Source organism: Nasonia vitripennis, assembly GCF_009193385.2.
Source record: "Nasonia vitripennis strain AsymCx chromosome 1 unlocalized genomic scaffold, Nvit_psr_1.1 chr1_random0006, whole genome shotgun sequence".
In the NCBI taxonomy this organism is placed as follows: Eukaryota; Metazoa; Arthropoda; class Insecta; order Hymenoptera; family Pteromalidae; genus Nasonia; species Nasonia vitripennis.
The window spans coordinates 1069520-1082428 of NW_022279593.1; the positions used below are offsets into that span (position 1 = coordinate 1069520).

General features: G+C 36.2%; 1 protein-coding gene across 3 annotated transcripts in view; it reads left to right on the top strand.

Annotated features, from left to right (window-relative positions):
• LOC107982103 (probable serine/threonine-protein kinase fhkB) overlaps positions 1 to 12909 on the top strand; it is a 53308-nt gene that overhangs the window by 37977 nt on the left and 2422 nt on the right. The window contains exons 2-3 of one of the 3 annotated variants that reach the window (XM_031932359.1): positions 9215 to 10261; positions 11392 to 11663. In XM_031932359.1, the coding sequence (XP_031788219.1) occupies positions 10252 to 10261; positions 11392 to 11663 (282 nt within the window). In that variant the 5' untranslated portion in view covers positions 9215 to 10251. Of the gene's footprint in view, positions 1 to 9214; positions 10262 to 10748; positions 11664 to 12909 lie in introns of those variants that run through there. The other 2 variants (XM_031932351.1, XM_016989568.3) reach the window with 2 other exon arrangements.

Below are 12909 nucleotides of genomic sequence, written 5' to 3' on the forward strand. Positions count from 1 at the left end.
AACGACACTCAGAGGCCAAGATTAACTAGAAACGCTGTTCGTGAAAATCCAGCATTAACAAAGGATATAGTAATCCCTAATATCCAAAAAAATTTTCTTCGTAGAAACGCATTTAAATGTGATTGGAGTACGAATCATGCGTTTATAGAAAATGTCCGTGCGGATGGCTGTGTGCGCGCGCGTGTGTGTGTGTGTATGTACGTATACCGTCATAATTCATTAGCATAAAATTGCCTACTTTATCCCGCAAGATCTTCCAGATTGATTGTTCCGTTCAATTTTTATGATAAAAAATGTGATTTAAAAACAAAATTCAATATCTCCAAAACTAAATCGTTATACGTTTTGAAAAAATGTATGACAATAAAAAACGATTATATCTATATGCTGTAAAAATTTTAAACCATTTTGATGACTAGTTTTCAAGCTAAAAATCGAAAACTAAAAAAAATGGATTTTCTATGTCGTACGATTACGGGAGTAAAAATGCTTTAATTAAGTTTACATTTTGGGAAAATATCGATCTTTTGATCACCTGGACTAGGTTCATTTTGCAGCTTATAAAACTGTTTAGTTTAAAAGATATCAGGATTCAAATTCTGTGTATCTCACCCTGTATACCCTGTATAACTGAAAATTACTATTATGTAACACGCGAACGATTTTCGCGTTTTTCGTACCTATTAATAGGGACTAAAGTGACTCTTTTTTGACCGGCGAGCAAAAAAGTTATTTTAGCGGGCAATAAAAACCTTTATTGCCCGCATATTCAAACAGCGGGCAATAATGGCCTTTATTGCCCGCTAAAAAGTCTTTATTGCCCGCAATATTTTTTTTTTTTGTAATTTAAAAAAAAAGTTGATTTTGATAAATTTGCATTATTTATTTATTTTATATAATGTTTGAACAAGACAAGAGCACGGTTGCCGTGTCAAAAAATAGTCACATCAGTCCCTCTTAACACGTACGAAAAAACGCGAAAATAAGTCCGCGCGTTACATAAAATATGGTGTGCACCAAGGGCTAAGTGGGCTTTTTGGCCTCGTGGATTTTGCAGTACTCGTCTGCGGCTCGTAAACGCCCTAGCCTTCGGCTCGGGCTAACTCGCCTTGAATCGTACTGCAAAATCCACACTCGGCCTAAAACAGCCCACTTTACGCCCTTGGTACACAATATACTATTAATCACGGCTTAACTATAATAGCCATTTTATTCCCTAAAAAGCGGGACTAAAGTAGCTTTTTATTCCCTCGTGTATTTTTTGTCCCTCATTTGCGGGAATAATAGTATATTGTGTACCAAGAGCGTAAAGTGAGCCGTAAATTTTAGGCCGAGTGTGGAGTTTGCAGTACGAGTCAAGGCGAGTTAGCCGAAGCCTAATGCGAGGGCGTCAACCACACGAGGCCAAAAAGCCCACTTAGCCCTTGGTGTACACCATATTTTATGTAACGCGCGGACGTATTTTCGCGTTTTTTCGTAAGTGTTAAGAGGGACTGATATGACTATTTTTTGACACGGCAACCGTGCTCTTGCCTTGTTCAAACATTATATAAAATAAATAAATAATGCAAATTTATCAAAATCAACTTTTTTCTTAAATTACAAAAAAAAATTTTGCGGGCAATAAAGGCCATTATTGCCCGCTGTTTGACTATGTTTTTATTGCCCGCTAAAATAACTTTTTTGCCCGCCGGTCAAAAAAGAGTCACTTTAGTCCCTATTAATAGGTACGAAAAAAGCGAAAATCGTTCGTGTGTTACATAAAGTTACTTTATTCCCGCAAATGAGAGAATAAAGTTACTTTATGTAACACATGCACGATTTTCGCGTTTTTTTGACTTAAAATTATGGACAAAAGCAATCGTTTTCCGACCAGTGGGAGCTAAAGTACTTTTACGCTCGCTAATTTCGAATAGCGGGCGTAAAAATACTTTTGCGCCCGTTATTCAATTCATTGGCAAAACTTCTAAATACGCGAAAATTAGTCTAACCCGCCTTGACTTGTACTGCAAACTCCACACTCGGCCTAAAAAAACCTACCTTACGCCCTTGGTACACAATATACTATTATTCCCGCATATGCGAGAATAAAGTAACTTTATTCCCTCATTTGAGGGAGTAAAATTTAAAATTTTTTGAAAAATTGAAAAAAAAATTAATTTTAAAAACTTTTGAAAATTTTTGAAAATTTCATTTGCATTGACTTAAGTCCCACGTTCCATGGGAATAAAGTGGCTACACAGTTAAGTCGTGAATAAAGTTCTATATGCAACACGGGACTAAAGTCGATTATTCCCTTTGGTGATTACTGCCCTTACCCCCATCGACTTTAATCCCTTGTTGCATAATGTACTATTTCTGTTAAACCTTATAACTAGCTAACTACAGTTCAGAATGTTTTAAGACAATTCATGATTTTATGAGGTTATGAGGTCCCTATGGTATTTAAAATATTGAGGTTTAAATTTTTTCATGAAAATTATATGATTTGATATTGTGACGGGTGCTCCTATTATGTAAAATAATTAAGATTGAAAGTATTTTAAAAATCATTAATATACTGTATATTTGAACAATATTTTATCTATTTGAACTATAAATTTTATTGGAGGAAGCTACGTGCCAAGGAATTGGCAGTGGTTTTACTCATCGTTACTTTTATTTTTTAAGTTATCCATCATACCTTTGTATAAATCTGTCCTTAATTGGTGTTGATTTTTATTTAAAAAAAAATAATTGTGAACCTTTAACTTTCACCCAAGCATTAACAAAGTATCGTTGAGTTAATTTTCCTAAATTTAAGTACGGATTAAAATCGTTTTTCATGCTGAATTAATGACAATCAAATTGTAGCATTAAAATATTGTTTTTATTATTTTTATTTTTCATATTGGGCATCAATCCAAAACCTCCATTAGGATACATAAATGGAGATGACATAGGATCTACATGTTTAATAATGTACGGTATATTAGTAGGTGCTTTATATTTTTGGATATATACATCTCGATCGTCTAGTGGTTGACCATTTTCACCTACAAATACCACAGCTACTTAATCACATTTAGCTGCGTTATATCTACGTTTATCATTATTAGAATTGCATGATAAATACATTATAATTTCTGTACTATTAAACTCAACGTTGTTGTTTTTCAAACAATTTTGTTCTTCCACTTCGACTTCTCTCATCATTTTGTATGATTTAGCGTACATGTTTACTTGTCGAAAGTAATTATCCAATTATAGTTTGCAATTGTGATTGCGAGTCGATTTCATTATCAATGATGTATAGTTGCCAATATCTTCTGGTGTTGTTTTCGTCTGGATGTAAGGTATAAATATTGTGGTGAATTTGACCACTTATTCGAATAACTTGAAGGACTTTTCCGAAAAGAGCGTCAAGTCTAGCTCCAAAACTTGCGAAGGCAAGTATATTATTATATTGTCTAATATTACTTAAAAAGTGTTTAATTCGTCAGTATTTCAAATAATTAATGTAAAGTGGGCCTCGTGTGGTTACAGTACTCGTCTGCGGCTCGTAAACGCCCTACTTTGACTCGGGCTAACTCGTCTTGACTCGTACTGCAAACTCCACACTCGGCCTAAAAAAGCCCACTTTACGCCCTTGGTACACAATATACTATAGCTTTTATTAGGCTTACTTTAATAACAAAAAAACATTACAATTTTTATGACTGGTAAATGAATTCAAGTTTCTACGAAGTCTTCACTAAAAAATTCTTGCATTTTTCCCAAACAGTCTGTTCTAATGGTAATTTGTTTACGATTAGTAATCAAGCAAAAAAACAAAAGCAATTGCCTTGGTAACATAATTGTACATGCCTCATCAAATATATGAAAAATTTCTTCATCGTTTTCAATTAATCCCATAGCTATTGCTGTTTCAGTAAATGTTGAATACGTTTTATTTTCAAAGTTCTTTAAATTATCAAATGAGGTTGCCCCTTTAACTCTGTGTAATATTAATTTTAAGTGAAATAACTCTTGTTCGTTGGGAATCACACAGATTAATCTTCCTAAAGCATTTGAATAGTTTTTACGTCTAGTCAATATTTAGTTTGAACCATGCTATTAAAGTTGTCTCGTGATTGAGAGAATATATATCAATGTTGTTTCCATTAAAATTTATTTTTTGTTAATTCTGTAATAAATAGCTAATTTAACTACACTATGAGAACGAGCACAATATGGTAATTCTTAAATACAATCCATGTATTCTGTTATTTCATCATATATTATTTTATCTTCATCATTTTTACTCACTTTAATAAAAACACGATCATGTCCTTTGCGTGAATATTTATATAAATATTTGATGCTCATAATAGATGCACAATATTCAACATTAATATGGCAGTTATATTTTCTATGAAGAGTTGGATTATAGGGAACAACCATTCTATTATCAACCTTTACAGGTTTACCATGAAGTCTTAATTTTGTTATAAAAATAATTTTTATTTTCATTATTACGACAACGCTATCTAGGAAAACCATTCTTTTTAAATTGCGTTTCATCACACAAAGCTTTTGGAAATTTTTTTGAACAAGTTTTGTTAACTACATCATAACATAGTGTTTTGTTTTGAATGAGGTCCATGTAACATGTTTGAATACTAAATCATATAATTGCACATCATTCTCATCAGGAACTTCAGCTGTAATATGTCAGTCTTATCAGGATTTGGTAATTTTGACTTATGATTTAATACTAACAATAAATGTGCGTGCAGAAGACCACTTTTTGAAATTTAATTACGTATACATAAGCAATAATTTTTCCAAAAATATTCCCACTAAGAATATCAGCTAGGATTGCTCAAAATTTACAACAAAATAATCTAACAGTAATTGTTGAAATATCATCGCTTAAAGTTCCTGGCGGAAATATTTTTAGTACTGTTTTTAACTCAGGACATTTTAGATTACTTGTTATCGTAACAAATATAAAAAGACACGCGAAGAGCCACTTAGTCGCGGATTCTCGCTGTTTGTTTAATGTATGCGCGGAGAAAGGATGAGAAGGAAAGGTAGAATAAAATAAGACTCGGTTGAACGAGGATGAGGATTGTTCAATTGCTCAAAATTGAGAGAAGAAATTTTAGCGGCACAAAACCCCAGAATTACAAAGAAATTACAAATCGTTATCAAGAGAAATGTGGACAATTCAAGAGTTTGTGTGCGTGTAAATGTGTCGTGCAGTCTCGAAGAGACACTAAAGTTGTTCGAGGTAAAGGTGGCCGCAATTCCACCGATCCCGGTCGTGTCGTGTATCGCTCCCGTTCGCGACCCGTGCGCGGAAGTCAGAGACACAGCAAAAAGTAGAGAGAGAGAGAGAGAGAAAGAGAGAAAGAGAGAGAGAGAAAGGGGGGGGGGATTCGATAAGTTACGGACGGGCGTATGTGTTCTTTCAAGTTCGATTCAAGGTTTCGCTAGAGCTGTGCGCAACGATATGACTCGTTTGGCTGCTCGATTGCGACTGACTCGGCGCTGCGCTGATAGCATGCGTCACGTCACACGAGGCTGGCGGCGCTACACGCGTGCGCAGCAAGTCAAGATCCCTACTTGTTTTCTCAAGCCCCAAAGGTGTCGCCACATGTTCGATGTCAAGTCTCTTGGAGCCAGCATGGACGCTGTCGCCTTGGCGGAACATTGCCCCTTGAGACACGACAGAACAAAATATATCCGGTGAGCTGTCTATTTTTCACATTATAGCCATTGAATCAAGAAAACTTTGGTGCATGTATCTAGTACTTTCTATATACTTTTCTATATACGTTGATGGCAAAACAAACAATTTACCTAATCTTTCGTTATTTTCAAAATTTTTATTATTGTTAAACGGACTTCTTGTTACGTGATCAACAAGACCTTGATAATATTCTACACGTAATTTTTTCTGATTATATCTTACAAAATTCAGTCTACAATATTCTAAAATGATATAAGCTTGAATAATATACTGTTGAATTAATCTTCCCCAATATAAAATAGGACTAAATTTTGACATTGGCCTATAAGCTAATCGATATTAATAACATTGCAAAGAAAATAAATTTTTATCATTCTTATGATTTTGTTTAAACTTTGGATTCCATTCTATATCCCCGTAAGGAAACATTATGGGGAAAATTATAGAATCTATGTGAAAAGATAATTTATTCAAAATAGTAGTTAGACCTATTTCTTTCAGGTTTTTTTCGGATAAACACAAAGATCATGATAATTAGGTTCGTACGAACGCAGGTGACCCTGTTGAAAAAATGACGTCATTTTATGACGTTATTGACTGACGTAATAAAATTACGTTAAATGACGTCATTAGATAACGTCATTTGTTGCTACAAATTGGAACCTTTTATGACGTCATTCTTTTCAACAGGTTATACTTCTAAATACTTATACTCTTAAATACCTCAAAATTGATGAAATAGTTGCCTATATAGGTGCTACCATCCGGATGGTAGAATTATAATTATTAAAACTATTCATATTAAAAATATTAAAACTTATTGATTTCTTGGACATTAGCCCCCATTTTCCGTACTACCATCCGGATCATAGCACCTACTTGGCTGAAAATAATCATATGATAATCATACGAGTGCTCATATGATAATCATACGAGTGCTCATATGATAATCATACGAGTGCTCATATGATAATCATATGATACTTTCGACCAAATCCTGAGAATCATGAGAATCATATGATTGTCATATGATTGTCATATGATATATCGTAAATTCTCATAAAAATAAATAATTATTTTACCCCTACTTGATACTTATTAATTATCTTTCTTTGTACTGCTGATTTGTAAGTTGCATCGAGAATTTATTTTTACATAAATATTACATTGAAAAGAATCCGAATTTGTGGAGATTTGAACCCTGAACCTCAAGATTATGAAGCAAGCGTTTTACCACCGAGCCATCGTGATCTTTGATATTGTTGATTACTTTAGTAGAATGAAATAGTCATTATAACCTACGCGCCCTTATGTTTTATTTATTATTACTCAATTACTTGAGTAATAATAAATAAAACTGCTGGCCATTGTAAACTGGTGAGAAAGGAGTGAGTGATTGTGTATGTGAAAGTGTTGTGGGAAGCCGAGTGTTTGTCGGAGCGTGTTTCAGTCTGTCTTCTCTCCCCAGGTTAATATCACAGTTAGTCGTTAAAATTAAAATTGTTCTAAACATGGACAACACTATTTTGGAACATATATTGGGTAAAAGGTTTTTAAGGGTGGGGTGTGAAGTTAGTATGTAAAGGGGATTGTCTTTTAATTTTGGATACTTTTTTGCTCCTCTCTTTCCTTGGTGATAGCCTCTATTAACGAAAAAACCGCCTGATTCATCATGTTGTTTTGCTGAATAAGGGTCTTAACCGTCACAAGAAGGCCTTTAACCGAATTGGGATTTGCATGTTTGTGAGAATGCTGGAGACCCTCTGGCGTTCAACACTTTGTTCACCTCGCAGAGGCCGTCGTGAATACCGTCGCCGCTGTGTTGAATGGTCGGAGTACGTTTGTTTTAGAATATATTTTAACTGTTTTAGTAAGGATGAGTTCTTTCTTTTTGCTATAAATCCTTTCAATTTTCAGCTCTTGTATTTTTTTATCTTTTTTTTTTGATAGCTAATTTAAGTTTGGCTATAGTGTACACTGGGTCAAGCCCATGTACTTGTCCTATTTTTATAACTTTAAAGTTTGGGATGTAGGGCGACCAACCATCGGAAAGACTGGAAGGGCTCTCGACTAAATGGTTTGCTTCGAATCAAAAGTTAGTTCGATCTCCCTCGAGCCTATTTTTCTGACGTTGTCAAAGTCAATTTGAGATTTCAGAAGAATTTCTCCAAGTTTTAGCGGGTCAATATTGCCGATATTTGGCTTTTTGGACTTCGGTGCTAGTGGATTCGATGTAAACTATTAAGGGGGATTGTGTGTGGGAATTGTATCTGCTGGATCGGAATTTAAGGAGTCTATTGTCGTTGAGGGAATTGAAGGAGATGTTTGCTTGGGTGTCCATAGATGAGCCTGAATTTATTTTCAACTGAGTCAATGTCCTTATCTAGGGCCGGTTTCACAGTGTGAATTATCTATAGTCAAAAATTAAACTTTGCTCTAGCTTCCAGGAAGTTCCGGGCAAACTTGACTTGCACGAGATTAGAATATTATGGAATCGGAAAAAAAATGTGGCTGTCTCGGGGACAGCCGATAGAAGTGAATACTTAAATAAATGGTGTGGAATTTTGGAAAATTTTGAATTCTTTTGTTACCAGAGAATCAAACGTATACAAAGTGAGAAATGTACTAGTCTTCGTAGCGCGACTGCAAATGTACTTTATAGTCTTCGCGGCAAAACTGAAATGAATTAGTCTTCGACGCAAATTCAAATGCGTCTTCGTTGAATGCAAAGTAGTAATCTGCAAGGATACATTTAATTGTGAATTTTTTGATAAAATTTTTGATTTAGTGATTTTGATGCGTAAATCGCCGCCATTTTCTTATTTTCCCAACTTAATCGCAACTTTGAAAGAGAGTTAAAAAATCTTAGGTGAAGTAATCATTGATCAACTAGTAAATTTAGGATAAGCAAAATATAATACGAATAAAGAAACTATAATAAGAATAATAGTATCGTACGATATTTTATGACACAACGTGCGTAATCCGAGAGTTAGAAAGTACATTTTTGCTCGAGCGTGCGGTAAATCGAGGTTTACGCCAGGGCGTTTCATTCAGTGATAATGCTTACCGCAATAAGTCAATAATGTTTACCTGCAAACGTTTTGCGCATATTAAGAAAATCACGTCGTCTAGTTGACGAAAAAAAATTGAAGTACCATGAAAAGGTACCGCTATATTAGCGCGTCCAAAATCGGAGAAAATCCGATAGCTGCTTGCAGCGTGTGTAAATAAGTGCGGCTGATATGTAAGGGAAGAGCTGAGCTGTGCGAGCATGCTAACATGCGCACCGAAGAGTGCGTGGTGGGGGGAGAGAGCTGCCGCTGCTTTCGTGACGATCAGTCTGTTGCGCCGCCGTGACGGTCGCCGCTTGCCGATTCACTCCCCAGTAAAATGTGTACCCGGCGAGCCTATAAAAGTATCCACTTTAAAAAATAAGCATTTAAATCGAACCAATTAAATCGAATACCTGGTTTAATTACTTATCCTTTTTTTTAGGTTGCAAGGCGTCAGTGGGTGACTTTGGTCCTTGTAGTTAGTCCGGCTACTTTGGCGAGCGAGGCGAAGCAGATCAATTTCACCGGTTCTGGATTGGAGCTCTATAGGATCGATGTTGACGGATCGGCTGTCGGAATCAGAGTCCTGGGTAAGAGATAGAGCAGGAGAAAAGAGAAAAAGTCTTTTTTCCGGATCTATCTCTGAAAAGTGGCGCCATCTGGCAACGAGTTGCGGTACTACAAATTAAAATATCTTTGAACGAGTAAAGTGAAATATAATTAAAAATTCAGACGCATTTCTGTCGCGCGCCAACACGCGGGATAGAAACTATAGTGTATTCCTGCACACAAGCAAGGGAGCACAGCTGACGGCGGACTGCGTCGGTTAGTAGCGCACTCACATAAATGCACGCAACGAATATAAACTTGGTATAGAAGGGCGGTCAGTATTGGAGCCAGGGTCCCATTTTGAAATACACGTAGAGACTATACTACATATAGCTGTCCCCCAAGACTGCATAGGAGAGACCTATAACACACTATACCTGTACTCCAAGTTTTCGTCCCTTCAATTTAACCCGTGACCGTTCTTCTATACGAAGTCTATGTTCGTTGATGCACGTGTTGAAGTTCAAGCGCTGACCGTAGGTGTGTATTTAGAGAATTGAGTTGGTTTGGATCTCTATCTTCTACACTCCCTAATAGGAGATAAGGTAGGGAAAGGCGAACGGACCAGGTACAAAGAATAAAGACAATGCTGAGAGCTGATTGCGACTAGATTATAATTATTTATGTTCAGGATGACTAGGTCTGTTTGACCCGGCGGCCAAGCCGTAACTGATTCACGAAAGTGACTAAGCTTCTAAGCTCCCCTCGCGCTCGCCACGTCGTAGTGCTCCGCTAGGCGGCGCTTCGGGCCGCATGTGGTGGTAAGAGGGGACCGTCACATGTATCATCTAGTCCACTGTTTCTGTGGCGCCACCACGCGGAGGGGAAGAGAAGGGCTTCAATAAGCGTCACAGCACTTACAACTCACAAATGTTTGGTGGTGGGTTTACGACACGACTCGGAATTTTCGACGTGTCGCGTGTAAAATATGTCATTTATGTATAATATGTATAATATACGCGGTATATGTCGTAAATGTTGTTGGCCGTTTTCTACCGACTGAAAGCCCAACTTACCACATCATATCCCAGATAACAGCGCATGCTGGCTTCCACAGAGCAACACTGTGCTGCACGTTATGCCAGACCTACCCTACCCCAGCCTACGAATTTGGAATATCGGTATTAAAAAAAATATAGAGGCACGTATTTTTAATAGCACCTTCCAAAAATAACAATTATTTTAACTGCACCCCCGTAATTAACGAGTAAAAAATAGGTCAAGATCGCGCAACTTATAAGGTTAAACTCAGATTATATACTTGGAAATTTGCATTTTTTAAAACATAAATAAACTGCACCTTACTCAAATCTAATTGCACCATCGTTAAAAATTGATAAAATGCGATAGATATTGTAAAAAACCAATAAAATGCAATTTATCTATTGTCGAGCGCACGTGGCGCGTGAGCGCATGCGCGGCGTATGTGTTTGGGAAATTTCTATTTGGCATATTGTATCTTCTGTAATCTAGGATCTTGATTGCTTTAGAAAGGTACTTATAAAAGAAAAGAACAGTCTTAAATACATGACTAAAGCAATCATCTTCTTATACCTACATCTAATAGTGTCAAATACAAATCAGAATCTCCATATCATATACCCGCGCCGCGCATGCGCTCACGCGCCACGTGCGCTCGACAACGGAAGAATTGCATTTTATTGGTTTTTTACAATATCTATCGCATTTTATCAATTTTTAACGATGGTGCAATTAGATTCGAGTAGCGTGCAGTTTATTTATGTTTAAAAAAATGCGAATTTCCAAGTATATAATCTGAGTTTAACCTTATAAGTTGCGCGATCTTGACCTATTTTTTATTCGTTAATTACGGGGGTGCAATTAAAATAATTGTTATTTTTGGAAGGTGCTATTAAAAATACGTGCCTCTATATTTTTTTTTATACCGATATTCCAAATTCGTAGGCTGGGGTAGGGTAGGTTTATGCCAGCGTCATGCCCTCACGATGCTGTCGATGTGTGCGAATTCTGGACAAATTTTTTTTACAGCATGGCATGCTGTCTTTATGCTGTCGTACGAGATGCTGTCTCTGTGCTATCGTGTATGCCGTAGTTGTGCCATTGTTGTGCTAGTGATGCCTGTGGTTCTCCAAATTATGTGCGAGCGGATTTTGCCTCTTTTCCGGAGAATTGTTGAAACTGGGCTGTGTCGTTGCTGTTCATTCGAGCTGAGGATATTTCATCTCGCATCCGCTAACGAAGCTTTCCAGAGGCTTTTTCGGAGCAAAGCTGGACCACGATTATCCGCTAGAACAGCAATAGTTAAGTGTCAACAAATAATAAGGCGAAATTTATAGTTAATGCTAGGGTTGTCAGTTTTTAGGTTAGGAAGACTTAGTATTTTGTTGATTTTGATACATTAGATTTTGTTAAATTAAATTTTACTAACTTAAATTTTGTTTGCATAAATTTATAGTTTTCTTGATCTTGTTCTTGTTTATATTTAGAGAGGTTATATTCTTAAAAAGTTTAGATAAGTTAGCTTAATCTGTTAGATTGTATAAAATAACATTTTGTATATTTGAATGGTAATTATGTATAAGATTAAGTCGTTTCGCTCTCGTAAGCCCCTGGAAGAATGCAGTCCGGCTTATAGAGCTCGTAGGATAAATTCTTTAAACAAAACTGTAGCAAAATCTTTGGACGTAAATCAGGTTGTTAGTATACCTCAGGATATCGTTGAGTCATCAATAAGCTTTTCTGGCGAATGTGCTAATAATTATAGGTATTCTACGAGTGATAATGATGTGCAAATGTGTAATAATGTAGTTTGTGATAATGATGAGTATATTGCTGATGAGGTTTTGGATTCAGCGTCATCATCCTCTGATGAATCCAATGATTTGTATCAAGAAAATTTAGAAGATTTTGAGAATAGACTTGCAGAACCATTCACCAGCACAAACATGACGCATGTTCAAGCGAAAGCTGTTCTGCAAGTCATCAGGTCTCATGAATGTTTTTTAACCATTCATGTAGTTCCTAGAACTGTATTAAAAACTCCAGTTGTATCAACTCCTACAACATCCGTTGCAGAAGGTGAATATTTACATCTAGGAGTTAAAACAGCGTTATTGCGAATTCTCCAAGCTACTGATTTGCATCTGATTCCTGATATTCTTCAAGTTGACCTAAACACCGATGGAGCATCTCTTGATAAAAACAGTAAAATTGTGATGTGGTCAATCCAAATTTGAATTCCCAACATCCCAGAAAGTGCTGCTGAAATGGTGGGCATATATAGAGGTTCAGGCAAACCATCAAGTGCCAAAGAATTTTTCAAGCCAAGTGTAGGTGAGTTACAGTTAGTATGGAGAAAATATTTCAAGGAATAATTGATGGAAAATTTTCTAAGTCAGCAAAACTGTCGTCTGCTGAGGTTCAAGTTTTAACTAATAGGTTACAAAAGGTTAAAGAGTACTGTCCAGGTGATTTTGCTAGGAAGCCAGTCAATGTTTCAAAACATGGCAAGTTCAAAGCTACCGAACATAGACAGATTCTCTTGTA